At 43.4% G+C, this 21,188-nt stretch overlaps 1 protein-coding gene and 1 long non-coding RNA gene across 4 annotated transcripts; one reads left to right on the top strand and one right to left on the bottom strand.

Moving 5' to 3' along the window:
* Nucleotides 1-853: 853 nt before the first annotated feature.
* LOC130514996 (C1q-related factor) lies at nucleotides 854-11,616 on the bottom strand. 2 transcript variants are annotated; one of them, XR_008947100.1, is made up of 3 exons: nucleotides 10,490-11,616; nucleotides 2,282-2,521; nucleotides 854-2,206 (listed from the first exon to the last, which is right to left on the bottom strand). XR_008947100.1 is itself a non-coding variant. In XM_057014969.1 (2 exons), exons 1-2 carry the CDS (start codon nucleotides 11,096-11,098, stop codon nucleotides 2,342-2,344), a joined length of 789 nt encoding a protein of 262 aa, XP_056870949.1. In that variant the 5' UTR covers nucleotides 11,099-11,615; the 3' UTR covers nucleotides 854-2,341. The 2 variants fall into 2 exon arrangements, 1 of the variants encoding a protein (XP_056870949.1); XM_057014969.1 differs by having other exon boundaries at nucleotides 854-2,521; nucleotides 10,490-11,615.
* Nucleotides 11,617-11,711: 95 nt separating this feature from the next.
* On the top strand, nucleotides 11,712-16,325 carry LOC130515014 (uncharacterized). 2 transcript variants are annotated; one of them, XR_008947102.1, is made up of 4 exons: nucleotides 11,712-11,860; nucleotides 14,200-14,238; nucleotides 14,455-14,651; nucleotides 15,006-16,325. It is a non-coding gene; the product is annotated as an uncharacterized LOC130515014 (long non-coding RNA). The 2 variants fall into 2 exon arrangements; XR_008947103.1 differs by having other exon boundaries at nucleotides 14,979-16,325.
* The last annotated feature ends 4,863 nt before the right edge of the window (nucleotides 16,326-21,188 follow it).

Genomic DNA, 21,188 nt, shown 5'->3' with positions numbered 1-21,188 from the left:
GAAAGGTGTAAATGACGTCTTTAAGAGCGAGGAGCCGACCAGCAGCCAGCGTCACATCCCATTCCTGCCAGGTCGGAGGAATATCTGCTCCTTGACATGTGTCCAATCCAAGATGTCTCAGCCTCTGTCCTCCAGCATCCAGCCAACTAATCTCTGGTGACGCCTCGCACAGGCCCGACAGGGAATCATTCTATCCTGAAAACAATCCAAGGCTCCTGCCTCCCCAGCGTAAAGCAGTAGCCCACTTCCTCCTCTACTGTTCTCCCCCATCTATCCCTTCCCCATTACTTTCTGTGGCTCATAGTCTTTTCCTCGCGTCTCCATCTGTCTTTGTCAAATCATATACCACTCCTGTTTTATCTCCTCAATCTTCTTCCTGTCTTTTCTACTCCATCCACACTCCTTCTCCAGATGTCATTCCTCCGTTGATGAGAATCTCCAAATAGATGCCGCGATTGCCAATTGAGGAATAGCCTGCATTTCCTTCAGGACTCATCAGCTTTCAAGAGCTGCTTCTTACTTCACCGGAGGATGCTTCTAAAGTCGATGGGTCTTTATCACCGAGCGCACCTTTAGAGATGGAAGCAAACTCACAGGAGCGCTTAAGTAAGAGACAAGGGAGCATAAACATGGAAACCTCTCCCTCGACAACCATCACGCTAAGAATAGTTTACTTCCTGGAGTGAAATCAGAGCTCTGGGGCTTCATGATCAATTCTTAATGTTTGCTGAGACATTGTTAAAAACTATGTTTTAGTTTAAAAAACAAAGCGCTGGTGTTGTTTGCACTGTGATATCCTTTACAGACCATTTCCCTAATTTATTTTTGGGACACAATAATTCTCCTGAGACGGTTTGCTCAAAAAATCCCATTTATTATTTAAACGTATTCAACAATTCCAAAAGATAAGATAGACAAACATGTCATAGGTTTCATTTACAAGCTGTTTGTTCTTCTCATCACAATTATAGGCTCCCATCCTAAGGAGCACAATCTCATTGGCTGCAGAGTGAAATATCCGTCATTGGCTGGAGCACAGAATAACCTTGAAAAAGAACAATGTAGCTATGGCACGGCACATGCTAAAATGCACACACTCACTGGTATGCACAGACAAATACTGTACATAACCACATGTACAAACATACATACGTATATACAGACACGCGCACGCACGCACGCACGCACTCAGGCACGCCCGCGAGTGCGGTCCTAATTGGCCATGTGCACTCGTCCAATCATTTTCATTCTTAAGCAAGCTGTCAGGCCGCCATGTTGAGTAAATATTAGGATGACGCATGTGTGTCAGTGAAAATGCTTTTAATGAGCGGATGACAACCAGAAAACCCGACACTGAAAGAGAAAAATTGCCGACTCACAGTCTCTGACTCACTATTTTCTCACTCTTTCTTGTCTTCCAAAGACACTTTTTAGTGTGCCCGGAGGCTCGGAGGTTAGCACAGCAAGGGTGGGAAAAGATGGCCAATGCTGCATAACTAGTACTAATTGCTAACACTTGCGATTCTGCAATGTCTGGTAAATCTACATAAAATGAGAACATTGAAGAGATGATTCCAAGCACATTTTTAACCTGAACGGCAGCAGCGCATTGAGTGTACAGTGTGAGGTGGTTAGTGGTTAGGAATATTTTCTATATACTGTAAGATGATTCCTTTAACAGACTCATTGGAAGGTACACAATGGATTGTTTTTCTCCACAAGAATGGTGCAATTTACCTCGGTGTACCCAGCGATGAGGAAAAAAACACCCTGTGCCATGAAACACAGACAGCCTGGATGATGTTTCCAGCTGTTAGATGTCTGAGTTGCATCACATATAACATCTCACAAACCCACTCTCTGTCAGATATATGCACAAGGGACGAATATATTCTTTAAATCTCGTTCTTGGGTAACATTATGCATGTCTATAAAATTAAAAGCACAATCTAGGTTGCACAATTGAACAACACTACGGATCTCATCCAGCGAGACTGCAGCTGAGGTGAAGTGGTCCACGTTTTCAGGGTTTTTCATTGTTACTAATATTTTTGTGCAATGGAGCAGGACAGAAGAGGAGAGACACGGAGAGATTCGGGTGCGATGATGATCCCATTCCTCCTATGCTTCCTGCCTGGCTCCTCTCAGTCTGTCCTCGGGAGCTTTACGTCCAGACTCGGCAGCAGAGCCTGGATGTTTTATCTGGCTGATATGAAGCAGAGGTGTCCATGATGAAGGAGCGATAGGAAAACTAGAAAGCATTCCAGCTTTAAACACATACCCCCTACCCCCTGTTGGCCGATGTTTTCCTTTCTGCCTGACTCTTTGTGTCTGCCTGTTCTCAGTCTGCATAGAGGATGAAGCCCGAGAAAGTGCTGTACTTGTTGTTGTTTCCTCCGTGGGCTTTTCCACCATCCAGTTTGATGTAAACTTCGTCCCCTGCATCCAGATGGAGGATGACGCTGTTGGAGGCGTAGTCATAGTTCTGGTCAGCGTCTTGGGCAATAGCACTGGCACGAACCTGGAACAAAAAAAGCCGTTTTTAAATAGTCAGGATCTATATTCCCAAAGCCCAGACTTTTATTATGTCTTCGCAGCACAGAAAAAGAACATTAAATAACTCTTGTATCCACCAAAAGCTGCACAATCTTCCACATTTGTTACCTTAATTTAATAGCAATTTGCTCCATTGCAGTTTGTAATGAAACATACTGACAAAGGTTTGTGGCATTCAGCTAATTAAATGACACCAAAATTGATAAACCCCGTTAAACTATCCTCTTGTTGGGAGAGTTAATGAAGGAATAATGGAAGAGAGCAAAAAGCATCATTAGTCTGAAAAATTACAGCTTCAAACAAGACAATTAATATTATCGACACAAATATCAAATGAATGTTATTTTCTCTATAGGTTGACTTATTTTACATCAGAAATCAGAAGATTTGGAATGGTTTCAGCAAAGGTGCAGCTTGTTTTGAACGTACAGCACCAAAGAGAAGTCTCTCCGCGTCACACATTTGAGGATATTAAGAATAATAATAATACATTAATACATTTCCTTTATAAGCACCTTTGTAAACACTCAGGGACACGTTACAGAGACGGAATACAGTCGGAAAATGAACAGTGTAGCCGGAAAAAAGCCCCATAGTTTCAAATAACACAGTGTAAAAGATGAAAAGGCAATTAAAAAGAGTCAGCTGTTATAAATAGGTGGGTTTTAAGCGGGGAGAAAGGGAGGCGATGTCGTGTGTGTCTGGTGGGAGACACTTCCAGAGTTGGGGAGCAGAGTGACTGAAAGCTCGGCTCCCCGTGGTGCTGAGGCGGTCAAGGGGTACGGTGAGGAGGGTGGAGGAAGAGCATCTGAGTGAGCGGGATGGGGTGGTGATATAGAGAAGATCTGACAGATGGGGGGGGGGGGGGGGGGGTCATGGATAGCCTTAAATATATACAGAAGAATTTGGTTTTCTATGACTGGGATTTGGTGGAGGAGGGGGGACGCTGTGGCGGAGTGATGGGGTCCTGGTAATGATACGAGCAGCAGAACTGTGAACAGGTTGAAGCTTATGGAGGGATTTGTGAGAAGAGCCAAGTGAAGGGAGTGACATGACAAGGCTGAGAATGAGGTCAGGGGAGGTGTGTTCAGCGAGAGACGGCCGGCGATGTTGCGTAGACGGATGCGAGTCGTCTTACGGATGCGAGATCTTAACTTAATAGTTGAATATAGTTTACCTCAATGGTGTTACAATTTCATTATTTTAATTGTAAAGTAGATTTTTCTCAGCCTGCATTTTCTCAACAAGCTAGACAATTGTGGCCCCCACCAGATTTGCAATGGTAAAATGCCTAAAATAACATTTTTAATCTTTTTTTTCTGTACAGCTTTAAGTTTAAAGAGAACACACAGGCAAAGAAATAGCACACTTCACAGTTTCAAGGCCGTCCGATTCCATTCCAACGTAAAAAAAAACTAATGGACTAAGGGAAAACTAATATTTTCCCTTCAAAAATCTTTGTTTTCTCCTTGTGAGAAAATAAAATCACATCTCTCCAGTAAATTACAGCTGTTGTTAAACAGGCCAATTATTCACTTATGTGCTCAGTGAGATTGAACCAAAAGCCATAATTTACTTGTCTGAAGTGTTTTCACGTGGCTCATTATCAGATCTCTGAAGTCGATGTTGTTCCTTAAACGAGTCGTCCTGTTTAAGAACACGGCCCTGATACTGGAGCCCTGCACACAAATTAATGCTGGGAGAGTTTTAAATTGGCTAAATTGCATTTTTCTAAACTATTCACGTGGGTCACGTGGAGCTATTTATTATCTTGTAGTTGATAAATGTCTGTTCTTCCACCGCTTTTGCAGTGCTATTGAATTTTGACAGAACCTGGGACCAGAAGACTGAACAACTCTTCTTCACTTCTCTTCAGACTTAATTTTGAAGCAGTAACTAGCAAGGTTATCACGTATGAAACCTTTTGTGGATTATAGGGGGAGGGGGGATCGTACATTTTTGGAATAACATCAACAAGCATGGGCAGAATGCGCATGTGTTAGACTTAAAACCAGTCAGAGACAGAATGTTGCACCATCTTACAGAAAAAGGGAGTCAGAGTGGTGTGAAATGTGAGGTGTGTGCTTTCTAATCTGGATAATGACGATAGGCTTTAAAAAGGAGCAGTAATATATGGATTCTTTTTTATTGTTTATCCTCCTGATTAAATTGAGCACAACTCATATCAATGTGCAAACAACGCCTCCTGTTGAGCTCCAGAGATGTTGGCGTCCGGTGCATATTAATATTAATAAGATTTTCCCAGAGCGTTCAAAGTCAACACTATCCCGTTGGAGGTTTTTCAGTTCTGGACTGATGTGGGAGTGGGTGGTGATGCTCGGGAGGATTTGTTGAATTTGCTGAAATTTGAATGAAACTTTGGCATCAAAATATTTGCCTTTGCAGTGTTCACACAGAACCTCTGCGGACGTCGCAGCTGTCCATTCCAGCTGTCCGAGCCACTCAGGAGCCCAACCTGATTACCGTAAAACTGATGCACGTCGACAGGCAAGACAAATAAAAAAATCTCCTCTTTAGAGGTGAAAACCAAAATCTTTCAGCTCCTTCTAGTCTGATATTTTTGTTCCGCTCCTCTTTCTGCTGTAAAGTTCCTTTTCTTTGTTTGAATCCCCCTTGGAGAATAACTGCTGCAGTCTTGGTCTCCTTTGTTTGCTTTCAGTGATAAGTGTGCATGAATAAACCCTCTTGCTGTTTTTGAAATAATGATCAGTGAGCTCCTATCGGAACTATTTTTCCTCTTTTGTCTCCAGCGCACACAAGGAACTTGTGAAGGCTACAAACCAGTGGTTCACATCTCAGATATACCAGATGTAGCGCGAGCGATCAGCGGGACAAACAGCCAACTGGCAGTGAGTGACCTTGGCGTCGAAAATGTAGAGGAACTTTGACAAGACAAACAAAGCGTGAGAGTGCGCACGAGCTGCCAGCAACAGCAAATGAGGTGTCATGTGAAGTGTCTTTCTCGAGGCTGCTCATGCGTGATCGGAAGCGCCACGTTCTTAAACTGATGGCTTCGGCTGAACGACACGTACGCGGCAGATGCAAAGCTTCTGGTGTTTTATGCTCGTGTGGAATTAACAACAATTAACAAATTCATCAAGGCGCATTTTAAAGTTTAGGCTGCCTCAGCGCGTTGGTGGGATGGAGACGTTCCCAGAGGCCCCGTCAGGGAGACGAGAACTTTCCACACAGGGGTTTGTTGACTTGGTGTTGAGCCTCCATTTTGGATCAGCGAGGTCTGTCGATCCTCTTTAAATCAAAGTGTACTGCCATCTAATTATGTTTGAACATTCCAACCGTGCACTGCATGCTCAGGAGCAGCTTAGATATCCCACCACTGTTGGGCTGCGGCCAACATCTCTCTGCACCACACAGGCCAAACATATATCTAAACTACGCTACAGTGTAAGGAACACTCCGTTCCCATACTGGTTTTGAGTAATTTTATTGATATTATTTATTTTCTTTCCATCCCTGTGTATTTTCTGAGGCACTGAGTTGGACGACAGTTGTTTGCTCATATTATTTCATCTAATTATTTCATCAGCAGTTCAGATTCTTTGCACTTTTGCTGTTATTTACAGTTGTTTACCCCCAACGTACAGATCAAACTCAGGGAGGGAGAGTTGCCCTGAAAGTTGCCCGTCGGAGGAAAACAGTGATGGAGAGGAGACGCATCAACTTTGACCCACCATTCAGCCGCCCCTTTCTTCCCTGCGCCTGACTCATCTCGCTCAGTTAATTGCTCAGATACGCAGCACCATCTGTCTCTTACACCAAAACCACATTCGGTCTGCGCAGCTTCATGGGAGAAGAGACGTTGCCAGCAACATTCTCAACCTTTGTTAACACTAAATCCTTTCCGCAGCCTGCTTTGCAGTAGCCTTGTGGCACCAAAAACTCCCATTTTAAAAATGAAAAGGCTCCTTTAAAAACAACTTTTGCTGTGACATTTTTCTCATGAAAAATCCTCTTTTCACTTGGGAAATTATTGGCATGTTGTTCATATTTACTTTGGGAATGAGGGAAGGAGATGTTAAATGCACTGAGTTATGAAGCAGACTGTTAGTTATTGGAAACCATTGACATTCTGCCTCCCCGTGAAGAGGGACAAGATAATTGTGGGTATCGCTTAAAAAGTGAAATCGGGGTAAAGTTAAATGTCAGGGGTGTGAGGAGAGATGGAGAGTGAGATGTTTGCATAAGAGGACCAGGGGCACTTGTCTATATCCCACATGGCCCTCATTATAATGAAGAAGCCTTGTGAGTCAACATCATAGAATCCTTGAGTCAGCCTGCCACAGGAGGAAATTCAAAGCCTATTTTAGACAGTATGCGTTTGCTCTCACATTACCCAAGACATTATAGCTGGGAGTTACTTATTCTGAGTCGCTACTGCAGGGAGCTTGCTCATTTCCAGTCTCTCCATTTAAATATTTGAATGCAAAAATGTTCTGTAATAAAATGATCGCCAACAATTGATCAGCAGCTTTCAAGCAAATGTTCAATGAAGCCGCCCATCTTGACATTTCCACTCTGTGTGGTATTTCCTAACAACATGGACCAATTTTCAGCTGATAGCCCTCCTACCTAATTAGAGCGGCTCTAATGTTCCACTTGGCAGGGTGTCAAAGCCGATGTCCAATTACACGGCAGATCAAGGCCAAAGGTCCGCCTCCACTACCTCTCTGACTGATTATAGAAGAAATGCCACAATATACAATACATCACACCGACCAAATGGGTCTGTCGGCAAAACAAAACTGCAAAGAGGCACATGTCCATGCACACACATACGTGTAATCAGATCAATACTGCGGACAAAGAGGTTGAGGCACTGAGGCTGGCTCTCTCCGCCCAGGCTGTCAGTTGGAGACAGAGTCTCTCTGTCTTTATTCGGCACACTCACAGAGGTCCCTCAGTGCTGAAGTCACACCACCACGAAGAAGCGCAGCTCTAAGCATTACGGGAATCTTAAAAATCAAGTCAACGTGTCGCTGTGCATATAGATATTGTCATTGTTTGGGGCTAGCAATAGCCTTAAAAAATTAATGAAGAGGCCTGCATTTATTTATTTTGTTATTTTTTATGATTAATGGAACAGATTTTTTTTCCCAGCTCACGTTCAGTTTGTCATCAAGCAAATCAGCTAGAACAGACCCTTGTCCAGATGGCTCGGCTCTTCTCTTTAATGGTGGAACTGACAGCATATGCACAACACAGTTTGCCTTTGATATGGATGTAAAACAATGGCATTATTGCCCCTGTCTTCCCGTGCATTTGTGATGAAGAAACAATTCACGGGAACCTGTTGTGGCACGTCGGATCCCAGAGACCAAACCCCAGAGGCAAAACACAGTCTTAAGAGACAATTCAAAGAGTTTCCATGATGCTAAAACATCAATTGATGGAGGTTTTGAAAGCAAAACCAGGATCTGAGAATAATCTACAATTTTACTTGTGATCTGTAAATCAGCCTTAAAGGAGAGTTGGAGGGCAAGTGCACAGCTGGGGTGGGGTGAGGCAGCGGGTTGTTATGACGGGTGGGTTCAGCAACATCCACGGGTGTGTGTTGTATGTGTTTGTCAGCATGTGTGGATGTGAGGAGCAGACACAGTGGTAATTGCTCAGGAAGAACCATGTGCACAAAGGACATTGAAGCTTATTAAAGGAAGAGACAGAGTGATTATTCACCATGGTCCTCTTGAGAGACTGACGCCGAAGTCATTGCTTTTAATTAACTCTGAAACGGTTTTGCGGATTAATAATGATATTAAGAAGGGAATAGATAGGAGGAGGGCACACACATCCTGGATCTGGTTCAAGCATGGCACAATGGCATTAGAACTGGCTTTGCTCCTATTGTTCTCACTGCATCCAAGAAGTTGCCTGTGTTGCTAATGCTGTGTCTAATAAAGACATTGAAATAAGCAGGTATTCTCATTCATTAAGAGAGTGTTTAAAGCACAGTGCTGAAAGTTCTAGCTATTGGAATTCTGGGGATAATTTTGGGATGCTTGCAGTCTTCCAAGCAGAAGAACAACAGGCAAAATAAAGTGTTCCCGGTAATACTCGCCTCTGGAGTCAAGTGGCACAGCAGGGCCTGGAGAAACAATGCTTCACACAAGCCTAAAGATGATAAAACACTGCTATTGTCCACAATTCCCTGGATGAAACAACTGCAGCTCAGAATGTAGCTTTTCTGCTTCTTTAATGAGCTGAGGAACGCAGTGCTGTCACTGTATGAGCTTCAGCACTTCATCAATGATGCTGCATAAGGTGGCCCAACATTTATAATGCTCCAGTCATTTAGAAGGTCTGGGGCTGGCACGTTCTGCAGCAGCCAGGCCTAACTTAGACATGCCACGGCAGGATAACTGTATCTGCTGAGTGAAAGACAGGGAATAACCCCTTGCTAAACAATTCTCTGGCCCCTGGAGATACATCTGTGAATCTACCTTAAGTGGCTGCTGATTTCTCCTCAGAGCACAATGAAGAAATTGTTTTATGTGTTGTTCCTCTCCTATCATATATCAAGTCCTTTACCCACAGCCCTAACCATCACTGCTGGGTGAGGTATTATGTACAGAAGGTGATTGGTGCAAATCTTTTGCTCCAATAAGCATAATGGGATTAACTTCTTCTGTTAATAAGACTGCAGGAGGCTCTGATTCGATCTCCATATTTGTCAGAGAAGCCAACTTGTTTTAAAAATGTGCATGCATTTGTTTTATTTCCATTAATAATGTAAAGGCATTATTGTATAACTGTTTAACAGCGGAGCTCTGATAATATAATGGAACAATATGTGAATCAGATTGAGACAAGATAATGCTGGGAAACCTGGGCGCGTCTCAGGTGTTAAATTAAGTTTAACCCCTGCGTGGATAGTGATGAAAGCTTTTTTATGACATTAGATTTGCGGGATCAATCTGAAAGCTGATTTCCGTAACAACAAACCAAGCTGCACCGTCTCTCATTTCCACGCTCATTATTACATTTACCGTTTTTGTCATATTGGCAACTAATTACGACGGGGTGGCATCCCGAGGACACACTATACAGCATCCGATTGCATGGAGCGGATTTCAGAGGTACTATGATAAAGACATCTGACGATCGGAAGGCTGCAAAGTACACCAGCGCGCATTACCAACCTGAGAAAACCCCGCGGGGCGCAAAATAAAATTACAGCCCCATTAACACGGTTCACCAAAGAAGCCCGGAATAGATCACGTCGACTACCTAATCCATTTAGCCCGATTGCAAATAAAGATAAATGCAGCGGCGCTGGCTGTAATCCAGTGGACTTGTGCGGGAGTGTAGCAACTGAAAATCCACTGCGCAGACTAACTCCGAAACACCGAAGTAAAAAGTTGTTTTCGCAGAAAATAGATTCAAATAGTGACAACCCGACTAATAATAATAATATAATAATAATAATAATAATAATAATAATAATAATAATAATAATAATAGTTGTTTTACGTATGGGTGTAACAGCATGCGATTATTATTACAGCATATTTCCACTTTTCCAGCATGCTAATCAGAGTTTTGTGGTGACGTCGTTTTTTATGAACCCCTCGTCGTTGTCGGAATAAAAGAGCCGTGCGCTCTCGTTGTTCGGCTCTAACGGTCCTTTCGAGGACGTGCACAATAATGTCAAGACACATCACGCAGAAAGGGAGCGCGGGTTACAACCAGTCAACACATCTTTATCTCCAGGCGCGGTGGTGCCACAGCTGTGCGTTCTGCGCTTTCAGGACGCACGGCAGATGCGCCTTCGCTTCTCATTAAATGGCTGGATGAAAACTCAATTTAGAGCGAGGCACATTTACAAAACTACGTCCAAAGAGCGCTTGAGATATGTTTTAGGGGGAAAAAACGGGAAAAGTTTAAAAGCACTAACCTGGCCGTTTTTACAGAGATCTGCCCACATGCTGGTGCCATCCCCTCCTCTCATCAGCACATGGTAGATGAAGAAGTATGTACCTGGGATGCTGCAGATGAACTTGCCCGAAATGCCGTCGTAGTTGTTGCCTAGGTTGGTGACTACATCGTCAAACTTGAGGATCTCGTAGCCTTCGTGGGGGTTCTTAAGCCCTGCATAGAAGGCCACCCGGGGCACTGTGCTGTAAGTGGCGGTGCTGATAGCTCCGTTCCCCCCAAGACCCAAAATCCCAGTCCTTCCTTGATCCGCTCTGTCACCAGGAGGCCCAGCTGGTCCTGGTGGGCCTGGTTCTCCTGGTGGTCCGGGTGGTCCTGGCTTTCCTGGCCTGCCAGGCTTCCCTTGTGGACCCTGTAGTAAAGTTGAAGGAGGGTGCACATTGCTGTGGTCACTCAATGCCTCAGCCTCAGCCTGAAGACCGGTGGAACTGGTGCTGCTGGGTGGAGTGCCCTTGTTCAGGTAGGGGTCGCACACCATGCGACAGGTGCCCAACATCTCATAGTGACTGGCATCTGTACTTACAGAGCTGACAAGGACGGGAATGAGGACCACCAGTACCAGAACTAGCATAACCCCTACGGCAGCCGCCACCAGGGTCTTCCTCCCGATGCTGAGTCGGGGAAGGGGCTGCGCTGCCAGCGTGGGTCTCCCGGGAGCGGAAATGGTGACTACTTGGTGTGGAGAGCCTGCCACCGAAGAAAGGGACCCAGAGATCCCAAGAAGAGTTGCAAGAGGACCGGCAAGTGTGTGAGGGTAACACAGAGACCCACATACACTTGATACTCTGCTCTGCTCTCAGTCACTCTGAAGTAGGCAAGCAGTCATTCATGCACACATAAAGAGCTAAGAAAACCCAAGCATACACAAGGAAACATTCAGCACATACTTACAAATACAGTCTGAAGTGAGAAGTGTGAGAAGAAGCAACAAGGATGCAGAGCCCAAAGGAATTGAGCGAGAGACACAGTGAGTGAGACACAGAGAGAGGGAGAGAGGGAGAGAGAGAGAGAGAGAGGAAATGAGAATGAGCATGAGAGAGGGTGAGTGAGTGAGAAATAGAGAGCAGCCACTCGATCTGTGTATGTGTGTGTGGTGAGTTTGTGGTGCTGGATTTTCAGGCTTGGCTTTTTATACAGCAGTAGGAGCCGAGTTACCACCTCCCCACCCAGCATCCTGAGCATGAGAGGCTGAATGTGGTTATGTCCCTTTCTCTCTCCAGCTTACTCAGAGGAAGGACTCTCATCCCACTGCATTGCTTCCTAGCGCTCTCCTAAACCACATAGAAAACCAATTGTCTTCTCCGACCAGCATGTCATCTTTTTCTTCCTGGAGGTGGGTTGCAGAAATCCATGCATATACAGCACAGATGAAACGTGATAAAATCCTCAAGGCAAAGCAGCGCTTTTGTTGGTATTTCGCGCCCATGTTTCCTTTTCCCTTGTGTCACTTACCCTGGCTTCTTTTTTTAGGTATTGATTTCCTGTTCTTTTCTTCCTTATCAAATTAAGGGCCTAGGTTGGGGGGAAATCTATATACAGCAGTGATATCATGTGTTTGACATTTTCAAATAGTGATGAATGGCAAAGTAGGGGAACAAATAGAGTCTGTGGATGTCAAAAAAAAAAGGCAGGCGTTTGAAATATGAGGCCAGTTCAAATAAAGTGTTTTTCAATGTTATTTCTAAAAGATAAAATGGAAAAATGAATCAACTTGAACATAGACAACACAGCATGCAGAGTATCCATCAATAAGGCCGCCGTTTCAAAAGTGCAAAACAGAGTGACGCCACCAAAGTAAAAAGACTTAATTTATGGTTTCAGGAAATAAAGTAAAATAGTCTCAACCAACAAAGTCTTCTCCTGGTTATTCTGATCTATACATATACTGCCTACCTAACATGTGTAGCTCTGAATAAAGGGCTTGGCTCGCTACGTCACATGTCTGATTATTTCCGCTTGGTTTCCAGAGAACCGCGCCGAGCTCTTATGGATTGAAATTAATTGATGTGTAGGATACCTGACTAACTGTTGTTAGCTCCCTTGACACATCACTACTTATTTGCTTGCTGCATCTGTTGCTTCGTCCTCATTAAACTTTAGCTGCAAACTTATGCTATCATCAGAAGGTTGACTTATTTCTGACCAGGACACCCAAATGACGCCACACCAGGTGCTCCTGCTAAGCATGTTTGCCTGGTTTGTTTTCTTCATCATAACAGGCACGTGTTTGCCTATACGAGGAGGCACACAAGCCCTAAATTGGTTTTGGGGTTTGTTTAGGGGTTGTTTGTTCTTCACACCTGCCGGCTGTAACTGCCAGTCAGATCATTGTGCCCCAAATCTCTAAATCTCTCAACCAGAGATCAATGCACACCAGAGATGACAAACAGAGTTAGCAGACACATGGATGAAAGAGAGACAAGAAAAACAGGGAGCCAGGCAATACAGAGGAAGGAAGGAAGGTATCAAGAGGCGCGACATATAGAAAGTGCAGTGACAGCTGAGCTTTACATTGGTGGAGCTTGTTTTTCTCATCGGTCCATAGTGAGCATGATTTGCCTTCGTCTTTCATCACGTTTCAGGATGGCCGGGCTTCTTAGATATGCCAGCAAGTTTTTAAATGGTGACATGACTCATTGAATGCTGTCAACCCCGTAATTGATCTTTAATTCAGTAGTATATACGTCTAAAATGGTCATTTCAGTCCAACTGGACAGTGCAGATGTCGGCTGGTGCCATGTTTCCTCAGAGGGCAACAGCTCCCACTATACTTTATAGTCTTGCTAACGTAAAATGATAACGTGCACAGATGGTTGCTTTTATTTACCTACAGTGGAATTTGCTAGCAGATTTTTAATACACTCGGTTCCGGGGGAAAAAAACCGGGGTGAACACAGGAAGCCCGAGCACACCTCAAACACTTTTAATAACTTTGTTGTTTTCCCCTGCTACAAAGAAATGGAGAGCCAAGAGTTTTGGGAAGTTCACAGGGGAAATCCAAAAAACATAGTATATAAAAACTTTGAAGTATTTCATCCTTTTTCAAGTAGAAAGTTTAACAGGTCAAAGATGGGGGGAGGGGGGACCTGAAACACACACAAAAATGCCTCGTCTCTCGCTGAGTTTGTGTCTCTGATTGCTTCCCTTGTGTTGCTCCTGGCCGGGGCTTATCAAAGCGCTCCTTTCATAAATGTTAGGATCAAGGCACTGCTGTGACTGCTGGCATCCACAGAGGAGGGGTGGAGATAGGGAGGGCAGCGGGGTGGAGGTGGGGTGTGACACCTTACAACAAGAAAGGGGGGCAGAGGAAGTCAGAACTGAAGGCGGCGAGCAGGGACGTTACGGTGCATTTGTACATTTAAGGGGGTGGGGGGGGGCACGTTTCAAAAACGCGGCGCAGGCGTGAAAGACGGGCAATCGTTCCTGCACAAGCGTGTGGATTGTTGGTAGAGCAACCCATGTTTGCTTTGAACTTGATCCGCCTTACTGATTTCTTGCTGACATGCTGGATAATGCTGTGAATATTGAGGTGAAGGACACGACCCAGCAAACACACACAACACACACACACACACACAGGATTCCCCGAGGCCACACATTGCTACAGACTACACTAACAGTGGGATCAAGCCTGTCATTTGTTGTGTTTACTCGAATCAAGTGTCTCCGCAGAATAACTGACCATGCTGACCTGGGATCAGACATTTGGAGGTGAGTCACTCTGGTGTTCTTTTGTGTTCAGATGTCACACTGTAGCTCCTCTTGCATGTCATAACACGTGCACCGGCAGAAGAAGAGAGTATACATGTTTGGAAAATCTCCAAATACATGCATTTTTATTCATGACTGCAATGCTCTATAGGATTGTTGTTATTATTACTGTTAGCATCCTTATTAGCGTTGTTGCTATTCTTAATATTCCCTCAGTGTCTCTTGCCTGCAACAAACTGGTTCTGGCCTTTGTCCATCTCGACATCACTTCCTCCCAGAAGATAGTTTGACCTTTTCACCTTGGCCGAGGCTGCAGCGTCACTCACAGATTGAACTGAAATCTGCTCTGAAGCATCATGTCTAAATGTTGTCTACTGCTCTGCATGGGGTTAAAAGTGATGCATGCAAGAAAGGTCAGACTTTTGAATTACAGTTTTCAAGACATAAATGTGATTTCCAAAAATGGCCCCAGACAGAATTTGGTTTCTCTCAGCTGGCCTATAAACTTCAAACATATGGCGCTGTTCTGTTTGAATGTATTCATTCAACTGGGATTGTGAGGATCTGTTTAAGGATTATCATTTTGCTTTTACTTCTGAGGGTTTTTTTTCTTTCCACACGGGGAAATGTATCTTACAGATCAGCTGCTGTGAAGATTTGTTAATGAACAGAAGAATTCCTGCCACATTTGTAGCCAACACTTCCTTTTTACTCTCCTATTCTCTTCCTCCACCACTCAGCCTCTTTTCCCCTTCTTTCTGACCCAGGGGACGTCCCAGGGTGGTTTCCTTCATCCAGGCGCTGAAGACAAGAGTCTGTCAAAAACTCAGCTGGAGTCAACTGAAAACACTACGATGGGGTTTCGTGCTGCCAGCATGGGAGGAATCGTCTGTCCTGAGAAACCCTATAAAACCTCGATGCAATAAACCACTTTCTCCAAACGTGACTATAGGAGATCCAACGTGATGCTTGGACGGTTTTAAAACAGTTATAACACAGTGATGGCCAACATGTTCCTTTGTGATTAAATAAGTTATGACAATGAAGAAAAATTGGTTGGATGGAAGGATTAAATAAAGCACAGTCGCGGGAATCTCAAAGCCCATAAGGATGTGATGCCTGAACATTCCAGTCCATCCATCTGTGATACTGTTGTTAATGCTGCCAGATTAGGCTCCACACAATTCCTTTATTCTGTTCCTCTTTGATTTTACAATTAAGATTGATACTATTTGGATTAGATCTTGCATTCCATTGTTTCACAAACTGCTGTTTTGTTATGGAAGGTGCAAAGGTTTCAAGAAAAAATGGTAAATGAAGAAGCTATTACTGTAAATATAAATGTGAACCTCAGTTTGTCCATCCCTGAGCCTTATAGATGTGGATAAAGGCAGTGAAAACTCTACGTTATGACTTTACATTATCCAGTAAAATGACTCAATAACTGCACTGAGCTACTTACTGTAAATTTTACGCATTATTACATTGACATTGGTGTACAGCATGTTAATTACTGAGTTGTAAAGTTGAATAACAATAATTATATGCATTTAATGTACAGCTGGTGCATTTTAATTTTATTGGGCTAACCATAGTGACTGTTGTTGCGTTGTTTTCTCTCCTTTCATTTATGCTTCGATGCTTCTTTACCACCCATCCAACATCTGATATTCATGCAAATTTGTGTTTCTTTTAGAATAAAAGTCCACTCAATGAATCAGCTGATAGGTGGAGCGGAATCTCTGATGAGCTCTGATTAATTTCATGTCCCTTAAGGTCTAATCGCCCACGATGTCTGAACCAGTCCAGGTCATCTCATGCAGCCATTAGAGATGAGAAAGTTTACGGCACAAAACAACAGAATCATTAATACACAGTAGACCTGGGAGCACTGAGAACACAACATCTTACAGTGATATATCTATAATTAGCAAGGATGTCACTGCACATTTGAAAATGCATTTTTAATTAACCTTTATAAATTAGTGCGGAAACCATTACATCTATATTTACACTAATATGGAGAAGGAGGCTCTGGAGAGCTGTTGGCTTACAAAAAACAAATAAAACCCTCTAGTGACTGGTGACCTTGACCTAGAGTCTTTATTATTCATAATGCCATCTTCATTTTTTTAGCCCTCTGAATTTAATTTTATGTCCTGTGACCAAGCATATTTTACATTGACCAAATGACACTTCAGCGTCTAAAAGAGGAGTCTACAGTCTGAGAGAGAGCGAAAGCCAGCCAGAGGTAGGTGGAGTGCAAAGGCCCAAAAAGCAGTACTGCTCTCCCCACACTGCATGGCAGTTAATTTAAATTCTGTAAGGAGACAACCCATAAATCACTTCCATTCTGACTAATGGCTTCTGCAACTGAGGGAAAACTCTTTGCCTCTGTACCTGGAGACATTCAGCACTGCAATGAATATAGGCTGAAACCCTGTGTGTGTGTGTGTGTGTGTGTGTGTGTGTGTGTGTGTGTGGTGTGTGTGTGTGTGTGTGTGTGTGTGTGTGTGTGTGTGTGTGTGCTGTATGTATGTTCATGCCTCACTCAGACAGACATTTTTTGAAAGTCAGCAGCAGTGCGATTTCCACGGCCGCAGGTTTCACTGGGGGGGCAGAAATCCCCCAGTGTTGGGCCGTAATTAGCCTCCATAACTGCAGCCTTATGATGTCAGAAGGGGGTGTTGCAAAAACACAATTCACCTTGAACTGGATTCCTAAAACGCCCTTGGCGGGAAAACACACATACATTGAAACACGTACAGTATATAGTGTGTTGTTTTTAACTGGTGCAGCATAATTCCACCAGTACAACAGATCCATAAAAGTTTCAGTGTAAGTTGCATAAATTTTGTTGTCCTCACATCTCTTTGCTAACTTTGGCATCTGTCAACACTTCACTATGTGCGCTCTTCAAGCTTTTATGTAAATCTGCCTCCTTCCATTTCCTGTTTTAGCATGTAGGTAAAAGGAGCGGTCAAAGCAAATAGGGAGCTATTTGGAAAAACAGCCACAACACTGATGTTCTGTCTCTGCAGGTACTTTCATGAAATGCTTAATTGTCTATATGTTGACCTCATACGACCACTTTTATTCTGGATCTTTTCTCTACTGTGATGCAAATGACCTCAAATTAGGACTTTTCTCTCTCTCTTGTGGATAAAAGATACATTAACTCATTTAGCGGATGTAAAATAGCCATTTACTGCTCAACAGGGGTTTGGTTCTATTCATGGATCTTTAATTGTCAAGAATGTCAAAAACAGTCACGGCAAGTGAATGAGTGACACATTTGAACAAAGAAAAAACTAAAATTTCAAATCTAATTTGAAAAAGTGTGTAGAATGAAAAAAATGTGTTAGGAGTTCCCATTCTCAATACTCCTTATTATGATAAATCCCAAGAAATATGTGAAACTCTCTGCAGGAATACGAAAAAGTGCTCAGGTGTAAACGCGACAAGCTTAGCTGGTACTTAGATTTAAGTCTTTCTAAGAAAGGGTCACTTGAGCAGAACTTCAGGCAAGGTCATTCCTAGCAGCAAGATGTTTCCCATCCTCAAAGCCTTCTTTTTTTCCCTAAATTTGATCTCTTCAGAAGATATCTCTTGTGAGACCCTCTCCTCTCTGAAGCCCAGGTCCTATAATCCAATATCATTAGCTCATTGAATGGAAGCGCCTCTGTGTGAATCCATTACCAGGGCTTTGTGTGGCTCCATCTCTGTAATCTCTTTAACCCCATGGGATTAATCGCCCACAGAGAACAGAAATCAAACCATTTAATCATAAAAGATGAGACAAAACTAGTGTAACTTGGGAATCTGATAGAGAATTATTTTCCATGTATTGGACATTATTTTGCAGTTCCAATGTTAAGCAAAACCAGTTATTTTGCTCAATGTGCATGTGTAGAAGTGTAATAAAAGAAAAATAAAAGAAGAATAGTGTATATAAGACCGTCCTAACTACTTGAAACACAAAGATGGGCTTTGTTTTTACACCTTTAGTGCCCCTCACTGTTTTATCTGTGTTCAGCAGAGGTCATCTTTTTCAAAGTCCCACAATGAATGAGGGTTACCCGGCAACATTAACCCATTAATAATTTCTACCTTTCTGAAAGGGTGTGGGGAAAAAAACATGCACAATTACTGCCCTGACATTTTACACCACATGATTTATGAACTGAATATTGTATCTTCCTCTCAAACAATTACTCCGGCTACGGAGTAATAAAAGGAAGTTAAGGGGCCTTATCGATCGCTGAAGGTAGTCATCTTTGATTTGACATCAGACTTGAACTGAAGAGAGGAACCGAGGATCTATGAGAGGAACTCAGCTATTGATGACATTTTCCCTCCCATCGCTCTCCACTAAGCATCCACAGGGTGTCCGGACACCTGCCATGTGTGAACAAGCTTTCAGCTCACATCATCTTCTCCACTTCCACCTATAATTGGCCATATGTGTCACCAGCACCCTGTCACTTCTGCTACTGCTGCTGCCAAGACGCAAGGAAAAGATCGGGACTCTGACAAGGTGATTGTTGGATGGTTCTTACTTGGACATGTCAGGCAAGCTTTATCTTTGTCAAAGGACATATCTGAACATGTCGTGTAAAACAGGCCCCTGACTATAACTGAACTTTAACCTCTCAGGTAGTTTTATTTATTTATTTATTTATTAGACCCATTAGGTAAGAACCTTATGCACTTGTCCTTTGCACGTTGCCGGCGATGCAGTGAGGTATTTCTACCCTCTCAGGTGGATATTTCTCTCCCCGAGCTGAGAGCTGAAAATATACAGTAGATCATCTTCAGGCCAACCACTGAAAAATCTGAATGCATAATGCCCCAAAGCAGCCCATGGCTCCTGGCATTCAATGAGCATTCATTAACCTTTACGTCTGTGGCAGCAGTTACCTGCACCAGGTCAGGCAGGCGGGTAGAGTATGCAGACAGCGAGTCGGACGAATATTATTGGATGCAGAAACTTTGCTCAGACAGTCCTGAACCATAATTTGAACTTAATATGACAAGTGGAACTGACGGATGTTAAAGTTCACTTTTAAACTTAAAGTTAAGGTTTATACACAGCAAAAAAAATGATTTTATTTGCATTTATGTCTGATGTGATTCATCATTTTAATAAAGTGATTTTTCATCCCCCCCCATAGAAATGCACCCTGAGCTTCGTCATTCATGGTACTTCTGCTTTAATGTGATGGGTTTTTTGTGCAGATTAATTTAAATTGTTTGTATTTCCTTCCTTCCTGTTATGGCATCTCTAAATAACTGTTGGCAGTCTTTACATGTTAATTTCAATTCATTATAAGCTTAAGGAAATAAGAAAGAAAGAAAAAACTCCGCGCCCCTGTGGACGTGATTAAAAGTCTGGCAGCGTGATGGGTTTGACACCATTTATTTATGCCATCAATGGGCTTTAAAAATCACAGACACCGTCCTGGATAAAAGGGTGCTTGGTGGGCCATCGCACTAAACTCCTCCCTGTCCAGCACATCAGAAAGGCTGTGAGTGCTTCTGTGATGCTGTGATTCTTCTGAGGCATCTCTTCTAATCTGCTGATTAGCCAATGACAGGCTGGCGCGAAGCGTCACCACAACCACTGACCGACCCATGGCGTGTCTCGCTGGCAGGTATTACGAGGACGTCCTCACCTTCTGACAGAGGAGACAAAGATTGAGAAGAGCAGCCGTGGACACGTCGGATTGGAGGTACTGTAATGGTGTGGAGATCATATGAAGGTTGTTGCTTTTGTCCATCTTCTGCTGTAGATCAGTCACACTCATTTAAGGTGTATTTAAAATAAATGCCTTTCGGCTCCACATGCAGGTGTCTCTGTCCCCTATTTAAGGTCCATTTCAGTAACATGAAGTTTAAAAAGCAAAACAACACAATGTGATGGGTTTAACGATTAAATGTGCATAAAGAAGAAAGTAATAAAAATGTGTCTGCATTCTTTTTGGTGAAAAGGGAATAAATGTCTTCCTTGTTGATTGATAAATAGAACCGGCACCTGGGAATTTTCAGAAAGCCAGAATTGGAACCAAGCTGAGACGTTCGGGGCCAAATGCAGTGGCTTCCTCTCCTTCTAAAGGAATGGTGGAGGAGGACACTGGCACAGGATCTGGCCTTTAGAGACAGGGCACCCCTGGAGATGGGCCACCATCTGGAGTCTGTCATTGAATCAGCTTTATCCATGATGAGAAATGCAGTCTGCTCCTCTGCCTCTCCCTCCCTCTCTCTCTGAGGGTCAGTGGACAAACAGTTTAATCTGAAGGTCGAGTGGTATTAATGGTAGAAGTCATTGAAAGGTGTTTTGCATGGCCGGAATTTTTTGGTTCTCTCAAAGTTCCTTAACCACGTTGAGTTTATGTCAAAGTCAGATGAGGAGTTGCTATAATCCACACGGGACAAATGCTGCTTGGTGCATTTGTGGTTGCCAGTTATGAAAGAAGAGAAATTCTTGCTACTCTTACCTGACCGGTATGAAGAGTCACTTCTTCTCCGGCTCAGTTGTCCTCGTCTCGGTCTGTTCCAGGTGTACCCAAAGAGAGCCGGGCCACAGAGTAACAAAAACCAAACCCTTTCTTTTGCTGCTGTCTGTCCATAAATGTGAGACTGGTGCGAAGACGGACAAGAATCTGCCGTGGGATTATGTACTGTGAGCTGCTAATAATGTTGAAGAGCCTCCTGGGCTCCTGCTCCCACAGCAGCGATGCAATAAAGCCAGGAGCTGGAAAATGCGTAGCTATTTAATCGAAACTGGACCTTGTGAGTGATAATAATTTTTCAGGTAGCCTCAGTTCCTCAGTTTTACACATTTTGGTTTGCCTGTCTGTGCTTCCTGTCCCACCTTGGAGGAGCCCATGTTGAGCTCTCTTTCTCACGCCCGACTCCAGACCACAAAGCAAAGGTGAGTCTGCAGTTGC

Source organism: Takifugu flavidus, chromosome 18, assembly GCF_003711565.1.
Source record: "Takifugu flavidus isolate HTHZ2018 chromosome 18, ASM371156v2, whole genome shotgun sequence".
Classification (NCBI taxonomy): Eukaryota; Metazoa; Chordata; class Actinopteri; order Tetraodontiformes; family Tetraodontidae; genus Takifugu; species Takifugu flavidus.
Note: the sequence above shows the minus strand (reverse complement) of the source record. Positions and strands in the feature narration are given on the sequence as shown.